Source organism: Dipodomys merriami, unplaced genomic scaffold (assembly GCF_024711535.1).
Source record: "Dipodomys merriami isolate MVZ:Mamm:240054 unplaced genomic scaffold, mDipMer1.0.p SCAF_5, whole genome shotgun sequence".
In the NCBI taxonomy this organism is placed as follows: Eukaryota; Metazoa; Chordata; class Mammalia; order Rodentia; family Heteromyidae; genus Dipodomys; species Dipodomys merriami.
Genome location: NW_027206068.1, coordinates 40,941,318 through 40,958,269, shown reverse-complemented (window position 1 = coordinate 40,958,269; position 16,952 = coordinate 40,941,318). Strand labels below are relative to the sequence as shown.

Below are 16,952 nucleotides of genomic sequence, written 5' to 3'. Positions count from 1 at the left end.
AAGTCTTGCTAGAACTTATTAGGAATCATTGCAAAGTAATTGAATGCAGCCTAGTTGTTCTGCTGCCTGGGATCCCCACTAAGCTAGTGGCTTTAGGCAGTGAATTGTGAACAAAATTTCTATCAAAGAGGCAGCATTCATTTTCCAGATAGAATGGAAATATATTAGTAAGGCCCAGCTACATGCACTCTCACATACACAATGTCTTCTTGACTAGCAAGACCTATTAGACTCTTTCCATCTTATTTAATTCTCCAATTTGAGCTGATCCATCCCAAACTCAAGATGTCAGATCAGGAAGTCTTAAAGCTTCCATGGGTCAAGGCTCAGCTATAAGTGCTTAGGCAGGTAAAACAGCTGCATTTTTTTTTTTTTCTTCCAAAATGGGTGCACTCGAAGACTTCATCAAGTAGAGGGCAATATGCTCAAAAAAGCCCCAGGGCTCCGTCAGTCAGTCCTCCTTGGTATGTGGCAGCCTTTAAAAGAGAGAAACCCATTGATACTATGAAGCAGGCTGTGGGGCTACAATGTATCAATCCTATTATTAACACCTGGAAGTCACATAGAACTGAATTACTCAAAGGAATCCCAACCGTAAGGTCCCTTTAGCTTCCCTTCCCCATCACAGAACATGTCTCCAAACTATTTCCACTACAGGAATGTCAGGAAGAACTGTGAATGTGTACAAGCTACAGGCGGCCAGCTGTGGGGAAGCAGCAGCCTCTCTTCTTCCGTAGCTCTTGCTCCAGGGCCAGGACTCAATTACTGTCCTATGGCAGTGATGATGCTGCAGCAGCTAGAAAACCAGGACCCTTGGACCTGCAGTCTTTCTACTCCCCTGCCTCCAAGTCTTTGGTACTTCCTGTCATCCTTGCACCCAGCACTTTTCCCCTTATGGCCACTTACATCAACTGTGGCAGGGGCCAGGGTCGTGAGGGTAGCCTGCTGTACATCTACAGGCAGCTTTGTGCTCACTTCCATTTGAATAGTGCTGCCACTCTATAGCTCAAACTCTTCTAGAGCTCTTGATTAGACACCATGAGGGACTACTTAGTAGCCTTGGCCTCACTGCCTCTCAGCTAGACCCTTAGAACTTCCTGCTGGTTATAAAAACATCCATCCCTGTGTCTGCCTGCTGGAGTTAACCATGAAGGGACCATTTGGACAGTTTGTTTCCATCCTTCCTCTAGTTGCTAAGCCTTAATGAACAAAGCTCATTAATAGGTAGGACAATGGGACCCAGGAGCCTCTCCCAGCCCTCACTCTACATCCACCACTTAAGTGACAGCCTTCTCTACCAGATCCTTAGTGTTGGTTCCCCTATGGTTGGTAGTCTCTTTTCCAGAAAATCATGTTTTATCAGCATTCCATCATTTGTGCCAAATTGAGATTGAAGACTTTATTGTATCCCACTTACAGACCAGTAAGTGAGCCCGTCAGCGTCTTAATAAACACACGAGACACCTGGGCCAGAGGAAAAGGACTTTTTCACACATGCAGAATGCCCACCAGCACATTTGTTACTCTGGCTCCCTCCCATCTCTGATTCCACAGGGGCAACCTAACAGGTCTGGGTAAGACGCTGGGCATGTTTTGGGTTGTAGCTGAAGAATACTGGGCATGAGAAATAAACTACTTTTATAGCAAGCAGTTATGCCTAGCCCTTGACCTCAACGTCAGGCCTAGCCCTTGTCCTCAATGTCTTTAGTTACATGAATCTAGAGATTTGACTTAGACGAAGTAGCTAAAGCTATGTAGTCAGGCATACCAAACTGAGCAGGATATATGGCACAAGAGACCCAAGAGGTCTGTCTCTTCCAGTTATTATACTTTTCTGCTTTGTCCTATTCACTCATGTATTTACCTCTTAATCTGCCTAAAAACTGTGCAATAAATAAAAACTTTGAGAAGGGGTTAAGAAATGACAAATAGTCTAATCAATAATATTACCAAATCATATTTAAAGATTAAAGAACTGGGAGCTAAAGGAAACTTTGTGGTCCATCTTTCTTTAAGGAGAATTACTATTACACAGGTTTTAAATAAGAACTGTTACAAAGTTCAGTCTAGAAAGAGCACTTCTGTCTTTCTGGAAATCCACTGGATCTGATGACGTTAAGAAGATGGCCAAGACAACAATAATAACAATAATATGCATGTTCCTAGGATGATCCATTGTGCCACTGGCACAATGCTGAGATGAAACTACCTCTCGGTGTTAAGAGCTGGGCATACAGGTGTTTTTTCCTATGGAATATTTTTGGCCTAACCACTTCCCAATGTCTATGTTGTGTTTAGTATTTACAATGCAAGGTTTTACTCTTTAGAGACACAACTGTAATTTTAAAAATTACAACCAAACTTTAATTAGTCTCAGAGTTTAATTCATAACAGTTTAGGCAACGAGTATCTAGGACTGCAACAATGAGGCTGCAATAAACACCATTTAAGGGATAATTCAGCATATGGATCAGATCCACACAATGAAAGGCATATATAAAACCATATGATTTTAATTACCAGTGGCAGACACCCATCAAGTATGACTTAGTGGCCTGGAATTACAGATGTGCATTAAGGATGCTGAAGGGTGATTTGGTCACTCAGAAAAAACAGAAAAAGTTATGGAGAAGCAGGTTGTTTTATTAACATGAAAAAAATTTCCCTAAGCAACTAAAGAAACATATCTAAGTTCTATAGTGTTTTTGTATGTGTGTTAGTTGTCAAGAACAAGATTTTAACATTATTCTCCTGAAAACTGCAGTGGGGAAAATAAAAATGAGCACTAAAGTCATATCGTTTTAGCACACTATCCTGTAGTGCTAATCAGGTTTCTCTGTGGGACACGAAATGCTGAGCAAATGGGATACTGTAAAAATACTAGACACTAATCAACTATAGGTAATAATTAAATTAATCCCTTTGTAGATATTTAATTTGAAGAAAGTTAAAACTTCCTGACTTGCTTAAAACAATGTCTATAATGTAATGAGACAAAATGGAAGTAGTTTAAGTAATAAATGTTTAATCAAAGAATTTTACATATTATTAACAGCATTCATTTGGCCAAACATCTACATGTTTGTAGAATCCTACTGTATATAAAGTGGGAATGTATCAAGTATAGACTATGAAAGTGCAAATAACAAGTCAAGGTTAATTTTTTTACATTATAAAATTAACGTTTACAAAATAGGCTTTGCCGAACTTTATTACTGAATTGTAAAGTCAATGACTGTGTCGTTTGTTTTTTTTTAAATATGTACGAAGGAAATACAAACTGGATAACGATCACTTTTCATGCTGAGGAGAGACCAGCACTGGAACAAAGGATGCTGCACCGGTGCAAGGACACTGGCCCGCCACATCCACGTTCGCACGGTGCCCTCCTATTCTTCACCATGGCTGCGCAAGACACCCCAAATGTGTTGCAAGCTCTTCCTATTGGAAGAATTACAACTTGGTCTAAAATCTTAATGATGTTAATATTTTTAATCCAAAATAAATTTGTAAAAAATCCACTAATGGACTATTTTGCCTTCATATACAGTAATACACTGCAGATAGTCAATATTTCCTCCCACTAATTTTAATAGGGATTGATATCCGTGTTTCCAATAATTAGCGAAATAAAAACTAATGTTGAATTTTGATATCCACTGCATAGGAAAAATTCCCACAGTTTTTCTTAAGGAACCTGGGGAGTTTTGGATACTCTGATATAATGTGTCTTGGCCATATGAATTCAAAATGAAAGATATTTCAAAAGCAGGTCTTAGAGGAAATAAGTAAACAACTATAATCACAATTCATGTGGATATCAATACTCAAATATGACTTTTTGCCTGGCCAAGGACTTACTAGCCTGTACAAACTCAGTACAGAAATTTTGGTTTCTGTAGATTTCTGGTAACAATCTGGCAAAACATTAAACGGAGTGTTGCATATATCTAGTTTGCTTATGTTATGCTAGTTCTGATAATATGTAAGTAAACAGCCATTCCAACAGTTTACTCTAGTATTAATTACACACTGTACCATTGTATCATTATTACAACTAAGACCAGTAGTTTCTTCACAGTAATAAGACACTGATAACTAGGAAGTTGATTTTTTTCAATACTAAACAGTAATCACACAGCAAATGAATATTGTGCAAGTGAACAAACACATGTCAGCATTTGCTCATTAGGCAAACTGAACAATTAGTTGTATTTACTGTAAAGGCAAGGCCATGGGTGGTTTTATGGAGGTCTTTGCAATTCATAGCATAGTTACTTCAGAAGAGACATAGAAATTTGAATTAATAACTTATTTAACTGGCAACTATCCATTTAGGTTAGGCAAAGGCACGGTAACATGTTGCGCAGGATGTTTTATTGAATTTTTAATAATTGTGGGATTTACTATAACTCATGAAAACTCCACTTTTTTCTATTTTATAAAACACTTACCATTAAAAGTAATTGCACCCATTAGTAATTAGAATGCACTGTAAAATTGTGAAAACAAAGAACTATGATTGCACTTCCAATAAAGTGTCTCTTAAAATACAGCACCGCTGTTGCTAATCAACTGTATTTTAATATTAAAATAAACTGTTTTTAACAGCAGCATTAGGTTTAGTTAACTTAAGCTACAGGCTACATTTCTTTAAATGCAGTCTCCATGGCAACAAAAGCCCATCAAATCTGGAACATCATGGCTACCAAGTGGCACCTTTTACTCCCAAGAACGCTGACACTGCCCTGGAGCATGCTATAGGATACTGCCTACCTGAATGCTTTGCTAGTCAACGTACAAGTCAGAGGTTTGGCACAATTGGACTGTAAATAGATATGAGAAGAGATCTTTGATTCATGTGAAAATTAAAACTAATTACACTGGAGCACTAGAGAGAAACCTTGGATACTTCACTTCATATCGCTTAGACAACCAGGGAAGAAGAAAGTTATGGAAGAACACAGAGACTGAGGACATACATGTTTTATCACACTGTCCAAACCAGGTTTCTAAAATGAACTTTTTTTTAAAGAGAAAGCCACACAAAGACTGGAGAGTATAACTTTGCTTTAAATGTTCAATTTAAGTATTATTAGCTCTAGGCTAAACAGAGCACTGAATTTTCTTAGAATGTGAATACAACCTGTTTATGTGTGTTCCTCTAGCTCTTTTTTTTTTTTTTGTCAGCAAAAAGGGAAAAAGCTATCCAGTTACGTACAAAAGAAACTCCCTATAAGGTTATATGGATGATGAAACTACCTTTAATGGGACTCTTCTGTATTCAATATTAACATTAGTGATGTATAATTAGATTGGAATCAAGTGGATCAAAATCTCTATAAAGCATACTCCACCTAGCATACCATCTGTACCTGCCATTCATTAGGAGCCCAAATATGTGAAGTTTAGACTAAATGTACTTGGTCAAGCCAGTCCCTTGAAGTTTGAGGTGTTTGACTTGAAGCATCTGACCCATTCCCTTTGTTGGCTACCTCAATATTACTCTCAGCAGCTTGTGCCAATGTTTCCACAGCCAGAATATTCTCTTCCAAAGGATTCTCTTCTATCTGGATTCCTCCACTTTCACTGACAGCAGCATCAAAAACTGAATCTTCTTCCGGTGGTAGCAGTTCCATGTTTCTCACACCTTCTGACTCATCTTTGTCTCTGGGATGTTGAGAATCTGCACTGATTTCTGTGGTTGCTGGAGGAATCAGGGCAATGCTCTGAGGGTTCATGTCATGAAACCAAGCCATGATATTGCCAAGAAGATTGTCATTGATATTGGAGTCCTGGCCAGCTGAGTCAGGGTCACTGGATGAGGGGCAGAAATCACTTCTTGCTTCACTGAGAGGGTGTGAACTCAAGGTGTCAGTTGAAAATGGGTCACTTTCTGCTCCAAGTCTCATAAGGCTGTCACCAAATTCCAACAGCTCAGAACTACTCAATGCAGCCCGTGGGCTATCTGTATTCCTGGAGACAGAGTCTAGCCTGGAAGGTAAAGAAGTGCCTATTGCTCCTAGGGATGCCTCATTATTCAGGAAGTCTCTAGTTTCTTCATCGATGGTTAGCCCAGACTCTTGCAGTGACAACTGAATTGCAAGAAGTATATTGGGATCATCTTCATCTAAGGAACTCAAAGCCTGAGGTAATAGAAAGTAAAACCACATTAAAATATGACTAAAGGAAAAACAATTTAACTGAATCAGATTTGCCATTCTTCCTTTATTGAACAGATATTACTTTTTATCTATACAAATCATCTTATAGATTCGTATTTTCTAATTTTCTCTGTCTATGTTAAAAGGGAAAAAATAATCTAAGATAAATGTGAAATACAGGAATCTTTTCTTGTACAATGTCTTTGAAACAAATTATATTATAATGGAAGAAAAAAAGGGAGGCAAGAAAAGTAGACGTAGGAAACCACACTACACAGAGAAAGGGTAACAACATGGGCATGAGGCTGCTCAGCAAGGCTACCTGAAGAGAGTCCTGGTTTTCAGAGCGACTGGCAGGGGTGTAGTCACGCAGAGAGGAGCTGTGCAGCACACTCATAGATGCAGAACTTACCACGGATGCGCCTGGCCTGCGGCCACTGCCACTCTCTGGAATATCTGCTTCAAAGCAATTGAGACCACAGAAAATCTAGTGACAAATTTATCCCTTTTCCCATACATTTTGTTATTTAACTTGACAACTTCTCATTCAGTGCTAGGAAAAACCTGTGTCTGTATACATGTTCACTTGATCTTTCTGGTATTTTGCAACAAGTTAGTTTCACTGTAAGCAGTAATACACACTTATTACAATCATTGGATCCATGCTTACTTTTACATGTTTGTACTTTATAAGGTTTTTGTAAGTACAGGGCTCCATTCATTTTTCTTAACTTACAACAGTCTTCAGATTCCTTAAAAATTTTGGGTACTACAATATCACAAAGAACAAATCTTTAGTACCTGACATCATAGTTTGTATGTTTTCAACTAATAATTTAACACTTAAAAAGTAATTAAAATGACTCTTTCTTTAAAGAATATCTCTAGGAAAACTATAGCTAGGAATATTCTGAACATGGTAACAGTATCAATAGCTATAGTTTTACTGAGTGCTCATGAGGTGTTTTTAATACTCTACTAAAGTTAGTGTCCACAATGAGTCTACAAGGAGATGTTATTGCTTTCTTTACTGAAGGTTAGAGAGGGTGACAAGCAAAGTTTATACAGCTAATTTACAGCACAGACAGTATCACAGACCCAGATAGGGGTCTCCTCTGCAACCTGCATTCTTTTTTTCTTTTTTTGTGCTGGTACTGGGGCTTGAACTCAGGGGCTCTGAAGGCTGGTGCTTTACCCTTTGAGCCATACCTCCACTTCCACGTTTTTGGTGGTTAATTATAGATAACTCTCTCACAGATTTTCCTGCCTTGGTTGGCATAAAACCATGATCCTCAGATCTCAGTCTCCTGAGTAGCTAGGATTACAGGTGTTAGCCACTGATGCCTGGCTACAACCTATGTTCTTGAGAGCTTGTTTGGAGGTTCTAGCAGGGGAGCGCAGCTACTCTATACCCTTGACCGAAGACCGGTCCTCCTCTATCGGGGATCGTTGTCCTCTTCCACCGAGCGCGCAGCTTTGGGAGGGACGCACATGGAGCGGTGAGGGAGGAAGGGGACACCCGCCTAGCCAGCCAGATCAGCCAAATCAACCCTGGCGATCAATGGGGTGACAGATGTCGCAGCCAGATCGCCCTCACAATCTATGTTCTTATTCCCTCTGGTTTTCAATATCCCATGACAACAGAAGCATCTACACTTTTATTATGAATCTAAATTACAAACTTGCAAACATGACATCAATTATTTTAAAGACTAACTGAGGAGAACTAAGCAATCATGTGACATCCCAGAGCTTACCTAAAGTGCTTTCACTGGGCTCGTCAGCCTCTGGAGGGTTACTGAGCAGACTGTGCACATCTCCTCGACGACGCTGCTGCCTGTGCCTCCTCCGGTACTGAAATTCAGCATATTCCTGCATAAACCAAAGGTTATAAAATACAGGAGAGCATGCAATTTCTTAAAATGCAAGAAAAATAACTATTCTTTTGCCAAAGTGAAAACGTGTGATTTTATACATATTATAAAATCACTTGGCTGTACAAAAGGAAACTTTAAGTTGTGTCATGCGAAGGAAATGAGAAGAGCAAACAAAAACCAAAAAGATAAAACCAAAAATTCAAATAACCATCACAAGTGTGTCAATAAAGTGGGAATATTTGCAAATGTCAAAACTAGACAATAACTCAGTGTTAGTTCTTATGCCTGATGTTATCTAATATTATAACTAATACAACAACCACTTCATTACCTTATGTTAAATCTAATTTTTAGCAAATGACTATGATATATGAAAGGGTGGGAGGGAGGGGAACACCAGACTACATATATAGTATTGGATACTTGCTAGACATTGAACTTAATGGTCTATGGTGTTTATCTCACAAATCACTAGATTAAAATAACAATGTTAGGTTACCTTTAAAATAAGATTATTACTGGGCTTTCTTTGCTTATTAGCCAATAGGTAGTGTTACATACAACATAAATAAAGTGTTTTTGATTTAGCATGTGGAGAGAGCCTAGATTAAGACAAATGTCTTTGACTAATGTATATTTGTGATAACATGTTAAGGAAGGCTTATTATTCCCAAAGTCTGTATTCCCTAGTCTATACGTATTCACTATTATCTGGGTATAAATGTACTTTACCAGATTTCAGTGACAGAGGAAATGAAAACAAGAGATAGGCCAGGGTGTGTGACAGCCTAAGAAAACTAATTTAGAGAACCACTGTGGAGTCTCCTAGTTATAAACATTACAGGTTGATGATTATCTCAGTTATTTGAGAAAGTTCAATATAATTATATAGGGCTTTTACACACAACGCAATCCCCCTCTCACTGAGTACACTCTAAAATTTATTTACATTTCTTCCTCTATCTGGGTTTAATGGATTCTAATTAAAAAATAGGAAGCATCCTACTAAGGTAGAAACCAAAACTTCAATTTAAAAAAAGAAGTGCAGAAGAAACCTATTATATTTTTAATTATTTCTGATTGAAAATGTCCTTGTCTCATGATGCAAGAGATTTAAAGGAAAAAAAGTATCTGAAAATTTCCAAGGAATCATAAAGTCCTTTAAGTAAGTACTTGAAAAGGCTTAGTCAGGATGCTCCAAGTGATTGAAGAAATTAAGGCCACAGAGAAGATGAAAAAACTCGCTTTACACTAGCTGGGTATCAAAGGCTCATGTTTATAGTCCTAGCTACTCAGGTGACTGACACCTGGACAACCTTGGTTCAAAGCTAAATTGTGCACAAAAGTTTGTGAAACTCCATTTCCAATTAAACAGCAAAATGCTGGATGGCAAGAATAGCTCTAGTGGTATAGTGCCAGCTATGAGCAAGAAAACCAAGTGAGAGTGAAAGGCCAAGTTCAAGACCTGTTACTGGCGCCTGTGTGTACATATACACAAAGGAAGTCTTAAGATTTATAAGAAAAAAAGCTGGAAGTAGTTTTAAAAATTTAAATATAACAACCAGCATTTACTGAGTACCAATTTCATTAACACCTTAATGAAATACTTTTCTCTGGGGTAATCAAGGAAGTCTAAGAGCTAGAAAGATAAGAGTTAGAACTCGAATTCACATGTCCTACAGACTTTAAGACTGCTCTTTCCATTGATTTCCACTGTCTTGTGACATGACACAAATATTTATGTGTAGTATGACCTCATTAAATTTAATTCAAAGAGAGTAATATTGAATTAACTTCAGTGAAAAATATAAATTCAATCTAAAATTCTATTGGAGTTTGGTAACATTTATTTATTTCTAGAATCCGTATTAAGGAAGAGTTAGTTTTAGAAGTATAATTCTGATAGTTACTTGAGATAGTCATACAATATATAAAATTTGAAAATCTCACAATATGTGGTAATTCTTTAGATTCATAGTAAAGTTTACATAAAAGTTTGATTTCAACATGCCAAAGACTTTAAAGAAAAGAGAATTAAGGAATTTTTGTCAAGTTTATCAACTCAAAACCAAATTTAAGTGACAGCCACATTAGCAGGCCCAAATATTGCAGGATTCCTAAAGTGATATCAGAATCAGAACCTATGAGATGAAAGTGAATACAATGCTAAAGGTTTCAATTTTTGCAAAACTGTGTTCATGTTTTATGATGCTTGTTTATTCCACCTTTAAGAAGGAAAATTATGGGGCTCCGAAGGTGGCTCAGTGGTAGAGCGCTTGCCTTGCATGCATGAGGCCCTGGGTTCGCTTCCTCAGCACCCCGTAAGCAAAAAGAAAAAAGCCGGAAGTGGCACTGTGGCTTGAGTGGTAGAGCGTTAGCTTTGAGCTGAAGAGCTGAGGGACAGAGCCCAGTCCCAGAGTTCAGGCCCCACGACTGGACCAAAAAAAAAAAAAAAAAAAAGGGAAATTTTACATAAATATCATTAAATTGTCATTACAGCATAAAGTAATAAGTTCAGGATCTAGATAGGAAAGAATAAGGTTCTTAATTTGTTTTATAATACAAAATTTAAAAATATATAATTATTATTTTTGTTTGCAATTTAAGCCAATTAAAATTTCCCATATGTACTCTTTTTCTTTTCTTTTCTTTTCTTTTTTTTTTTTTTTTGGGGGGGAGGTCCGGTCATGGGGCCTGAACTCTGGGCCTGGGAGCTGTCCCTCAGCTCTTCAGCTCAAGGCTAGCGCTCTACCACTTAAGCCACAGCGCCACTTCCGGCTTTTTTCTTTTTGCTTATGTGGTGCTGAGGAATCGAACCCAAGGCCTCAGGCATGCAAGGCAAGTGCTCTACCATTGAGCCACCTTCCCAGCCCTTCTCTTTTTCTAAGCAAACTATTTTCTCAAGTCATTACTTTCTTGCATGTCTCTATGAATACAAAAGGTCATAGGGTGAGTGACAGTATCCCCAGTAGCAGAAAGGTATCTGATTTAAATAAGCCATTATCATTTTGGATAGTAATCACTTTGTTTTTTTTTTCAGTTTCAGAAATCAAATGGGCTGTAAATATAAGGTTTCATTGTTCTTTCTCTTAAGAATTGAGTTGAAGGATCATTATGATATATGTATCAAATGTATTATCATTTTTACAAAGAGCAAAGGAGAGAGAAGTGGAGAGAATTGCTAAAATCAAAATTGAAAGTAGCAATTTCATTCTCAGAAATCTATGCGACTAAGATTTTCACTCAGTCTTATTTTTAGTTGAATCACGGCTATTGGTAATATTAAGTTTTTTAGAACGTCTATATATTAAAATGGCATATCAATAACAATAACAACAACAAAAATAATGAGTGAAGTCTTAGAGGGAAGCAGAAAGAGTTTCTTTCACAATATTACTATGAGGTTTTCTATCTTAGTACTTACACATTTATAATGTCTGTATGTATTTATAAAATTTATGGTTCTAATAAATTAGAAGATATATTTCAAAAATTTATCTTGCACATATACTTAACATTTGTTTATTGAGTAATAAAAAGGAATGCATGAGGCAATATGATAGTCTAATCAAATCAATAGCTGAAGGTAAAGTACTGTTGATAATTTCAGTAGAATTCAGACCAGATGAGCATGCAGGTGCAAGTAGGGTTGCACTAAAGAAAAATACAAAAACCAACCAATGCCATGTCCCTCCCCACAAAACAATTACCTCAGGTGATGCAAATCCTAAATATTCCCAATCCCATGTTCCACCAGCAAAGCTACAAAGAAATTAGACATACCATTTGATTTATTAACAGTACTATAAAGTGCATAAAACCAGACCCTTGTCCTTTTAATTACTTTTAATTCTTTTGCTTATATCTTGCTTAATCAAAGTAGATTAATTATTAAAATATAAAATGATGGAAAAACATTGCAAAACATCACCACGTTATATGATTAGTTCTTATTTTACGATTAAACAATATCTTATAAACATTAATGTAAAAATAATAGAGCCATTGGAATTTCAAATGCTTATAATTCTTTTGTTGTTGGTTATGGGGCTTTAACTCAGGGCTTGGGCACTGTCCCTGAGCTCTTTTGCTCAAGGTTAACGCTCTACCACTTAGAGCCACAGCTCCACTTCTGGTTTTCTGGAAGTTAATTGAAGGTAAGAGTCTCATGGACATTTCTGCCCAGGCTAGCTTCTAACCATGATCCTCAGATCTCAGCCTCCTCAGTAGCCAGGCTTATAGGCATGAACACCAGCTCATAATGCTTATAATTCTTACAAATAAGAAAATGTACTTCAGATTATAATGACAGAAGCATTTGATATAAAATAACCAAAATGACTGCTCTTAATTTAAAAAATAATTTAAAAAATAAATATGGACCACTTATATAACTACAAATGTCAAGTTTCTCATTTCTTTATAATTTAACAGAAAATTATAAATATGCCCAGAACAAGGCCAAGTTTCTAAGTTCTATACCCTAACATGTTTGAGACTATCATGTCATCTCATATATTACACATTTGAAATGACGCAAAGAATACTCTTTGAAGTGAGTTCATCTGAAATGTGAAATATTGCTTAATTTAGTATGAAGAACTCAATACTGACAGACAAAACCACCAAGAAAAACACCAAGTACTGAAGGGAAAAAAAATCACCAAAAAGTGAACGTAACTTTTATCAGCTATCCATTTGAGGTATAAATAACTTCTAGGAATATGTGAGTTGATTAGGAAAATAAAAGTGCTGGCATGTAGCTTAGTGCACATCCTTTTTACCTGCGCCTTGGAGCTTCTGGAGAGTCTGCAGGAGCAACTCCTCGAGCCACAGATGCCAGGAATTCTTGCCTCTTCTGTTGTACAAGGCATGCTGCCTTGATGATCTTATGGCGGGGTGTGCGAAGGTAAGGCCTATTAACTTTTTGGGCAAGGTCTTCAGTGACCATTTCTAGGTCTGTCTAGGGGAAGAAGAGGAAGCAAAGCTTACAGGATGAATGGTTGCAGCAAATCCAGAATCTGCAGTTTCTTGTTTAAATCCAACTCTTTTGAAGAAATAAACCCACATTTTGAAAAAAAAATTTTTGAGCATGTTTTCTACTCTGCACATTTTTCTAGGGTAAGAAAGAAACATGTTAAACTCAAGGAAAGCAGGAATTATTTGATAGACACAGCAAAGAAAATGGTATACATTATTTAAAAAAAAGTGTTTCAAGACATTGTATAAGAAAACATACTAATGCTATGATATAGACTATACATCAAAGACAAAGGAATTTGAGGCATGGCAATTCAACTGCTATTTGAGATTAGGTCTGGAAAGCTTTATGGGGCAAATACATAATGAACCGTCAAAGAAATACAGGCAGTTCAAAAAAATGACATGGAAATTGCCAACAAGTGGTGGCTTAAAAAAGAGGAATTAAAATTATAATTTTATTGTTATTATTAAGTTGTACAGAGATTTACCATAAGGTAATTCAGGTAATGTTTACATTTCTTTTTTTTTAATTGTGAAAATACTGTACAGAGGGGTTACAATTTACATGGGCAAGATAATGAGTACATTTCTTATCAAGCACTGTAGCCTCCTCCTTGGTTTTCCCTTCTCATCCCTTCCCATCCTCCCCCCCCAACCCCCCCCATGTTTACATTTCTTTAGGACAATGTTACCCCTTCCTTCCCTTTTCCCCATTTTCCCCCTCCCACCCTTATCCACAAGTTGTATAGTTCATTTTCCAGACAGTGCATATTGAATACCATTGACTGATATGTATACCCTCCCTTTCTGAGCTCCCTTTTCCCCCCACTAAAAAGAAGAAAAAGAATAAAAGAGGAATGTACAATGCAGTTGGCTAGCTGTAGTATAAGGTTAGCTTAGGTGTTTTTGCTTTTTTAAATACTGTAACTTTGAAGTTATGCTTTTAAAATATATTACAAAGTTAAAAAGTAACTTTCTAATCTAGTATGCAAAATTGTTCATTTCATCTTCGAATGCAAAATTTATTTTACCTAACCAGAAATAGATATATCACCTAATCAGGAATCTATATTACTAATCGGAAACAAATAGTTCTACCTCAACTAGTTGAATAAGGGATAAATGCTGCAGAAAATATCAACTAATGCAACAGTGATATTCACAAAACAGTATGTTGGAAATGAACTTTCCAACTTGGGCGGGGAGAATATTAGGGCTGGAAAAGTGGGAGAAAAACAAGGGAGGGGATAACCATGTTTGACTCAGAAATGTACTCATTATCTTACATATGTAACTGTAACCCCTCTATACATCACCTTGACAATAAACTTAAAAAAGAAAATACCTGTACAGAACAACTCATTCAAAACTTCAGCTGAACATTTAAAAATAAATAAAATTTCGGCTGCTTTTCCTTTATTTAAAAGCCATTTTAAAATAAAAACAAAATTATTTTATTAGTCCCACCTAAATTAGTTGAAACTTAGTTAAGTGGCTGAAAATGGAGAAAACCTGTTTTCATAATAACTGCTACCCCTTTTAATACATAATTTTAAAAGGTATCTTACTTGCATTAGTTCAAAAATTTCTTTCTTTGTGCTTTTGGGTTCTAAGAAAAATCCATATGGATAAGAACACTTGAGAATACGTCGCGTTTTTAAGAGCACATGAACTGCATCTTCGATGAAAGTAGTATCTGGGCAGCCTCCTTCAGCTAGAAAGTAATTGAAACATTGTGATTTATTTTTTGGGAAATACTGTAACATAAAAATTAAAACTCTTGTTCAAAAAAAGAAGGTTCCTAAGAAGGAAGTAAAATAACTGTATGATAATACTCATTTAAACAAGCCCCCAAACCTATAAAGTGTTCACAGGTGATCCATTTATGTTTGTAATGACAAAGATGACAGCCTAGGAGCCAGGCTTGTCCTGGAACCTGTTCTCATTTTACTGGTAGAAAAATATGGTTTTAGGTCAACCCAGCATTTCACACTTTACTATAATTTTCAGATTATATTGCTAAGATGTTTGCTTGCTTAAGAAAAAGTTTAACTGCTTACATAAAAACAATGTATACCAGGTGCCTTGGCTCATACCTATAATCCTAGCTATTCAGGAAGTTAGAATCTGAGGATCACAGTTTGAAGCCATCCTAGGCAGGAAAGTCTGTGAGACTCTTATCTCCAATAAACTACGCAGAAAAAGCCGGAAGTGGCACTGGCTCAAGTGGTAGAGCACCAGCCTTGAGAATATACAGGCTCAGGGACCAGTGCACAGACCCTGAGTTCAAGCCCCAAGACCAGAAAAAAAAAATGCAAAAACAATGTAAGAAAGAAGATAAAACATTCTGAGGAATGATGAGCTAACCAATGCTAGTAAATAAAAAGATTTAAGGAGGAAAAAGAAAAGGACAAGTGAGGAGGATAAGAGAAAAGGAAACTGCCTTAATAAAATAAGGCAGAGGGGCTGGGTAGGTGGCTCAGTGTTAAAAGTACTTGCCTTGCATGCATGAGGCCCTGGGTTCGATTCCTCAGCACCACAAGTGGCGCTGTGGCTCAAGTGGTAGAGTGCTAGCCTTGAGCTGAAGAGCTCAGGGACAGCACCCAGGCCGAGTTCAGGCCCCACAACCGACAAAAAAATAAAAATAAATAAAATAAGGCAGAGATATCATTTTAACATTCTTGGTTTTCCTTTAACTGAAATTAAAACAAAAATTAAACTGTAGAATCTAAACCGTTAAGTATAAATTATTCTGCATGCCTCTCCAAAGATATTTCATACACATATACACAAACGGATTTACAAAGCACCCTAACATTTCTGTGTACATAACTCAGATCCCTGGGTAAGTATCTGAACCAAGAAAAAAAAAATAAAAAAAAAATCAAACCATTCCCCTTAGCACTTGCTCATTATGTGTGAGAAATGTGTGAGGTTGTTTATCTCTTCGAATTGCTGTATCTTTTTTCTCTGTGTATTTTACTATGCTGTCTGGAACCTCAAGTATATTGAACAAAAGCAATAATTAGCACTTAGAAAACTGAATGTTTACTACATGTCATGTATATTACATGATACTAATGTGTCATTAGTGAGGAAACAGACAAAAATTCCTGTTAAAAAGTATATACTCTATGGGACCTTTCTTCTAACTTCATTGTGGATAATACTTCCAGAGTTTGATATTGGTGTGATATAGTTATATAATTAATAATGTATACAAACTAATTAATAATTAACAAGAAGACAAAGGTTCAATGGAAATCTTTCCTCCATTCTTATTTATGGTACTTAGGGCTATTTTATTAGGAATTATTCTCATAAAATGAGGGTTGTTCTAATTATAAAAGCTAGGATTATTTTAAAAACGTGCCTCTTAAAAACAAACATTTGGGACATAAAGTTCTAATAATGCAATCAACCAATGAACACTCAATCTGCATTTATAAGTTGCTTAAAAAAAACTTTTAATTTAAAATTCCCAATTTGCCCTTCTCATAGCTTTGCATTCTGACCTCAGTTCATTATTCACTACTGAAAGGATTTTTAATCTAACTATATTTGACTTCCATTTTATTTGATACTCAAGTATATTTTCTCAAGAATCCTTAATATGTAAAAATTGGGTGGCATGTTATTTTGCTCCCTTTGACTAGGTCAGGGTATCTTGTTAGGACCCACCTGTTCTTCCCAAAACTAGAATATCAGAAGTAGCAGAGAGTACGCAAACCTATAGTGTGTTTTTTGACTGGTAACAGCAAAGACTACATTAAGAGGAGCAGGTTAGGTGCCTGATGGGAAACCCAATCACAGAGGTCTCAGGTTTTAAGACTATAGACTATATTCAGGGTTTAAGAAAACTCAAAGATGCATTGGAAGGAGCCAATGCATCTAATGTATTACTTTAGAATCCTAACTTCCTACCAGT

General features: G+C 36.6%; 2 protein-coding genes across 11 annotated transcripts in view; one reads left to right on the top strand and one right to left on the bottom strand.

The window, feature by feature from the left end:
- The window catches only part of LOC138809673 (protein lifeguard 2-like), a 35,648-nt gene extending 32,289 nt beyond the window's left edge, over positions 1–3,359 (top strand). For both annotated transcript variants that reach the window (XM_069996481.1, XM_069996482.1), the window contains exon 11: positions 3,271–3,359. The gene's annotated coding sequence lies outside the window, so the exon portion shown is untranslated. The remainder of the gene's footprint in view (positions 1–3,270) is intronic.
- Positions 3,009–16,952, bottom strand: part of Ankib1 (ankyrin repeat and IBR domain containing 1) — a 131,683-nt gene continuing 117,739 nt past the window's right edge. For 6 of the 9 annotated variants that reach the window (XM_069996473.1, XM_069996472.1, XM_069996471.1 and 3 more), the window contains 6 exons: positions 14,593–14,738; positions 12,826–13,004; positions 11,752–11,803; positions 7,922–8,036; positions 6,487–6,623; positions 3,009–6,146 (listed from right to left, as the gene is read on the bottom strand). In XM_069996473.1, the coding sequence (XP_069852574.1) occupies positions 5,409–6,146; positions 6,487–6,623; positions 7,922–8,036; positions 11,752–11,803; positions 12,826–13,004; positions 14,593–14,738 (1,367 nt within the window). In that variant the 3' untranslated portion in view covers positions 3,009–5,408. The remainder of the gene's footprint in view (positions 6,147–6,486; positions 6,624–7,921; positions 8,037–11,751; positions 11,804–12,825; positions 13,005–14,592; positions 14,739–16,952) is intronic. The other 3 variants (XM_069996476.1, XM_069996475.1, XM_069996477.1) reach the window with 3 other exon arrangements.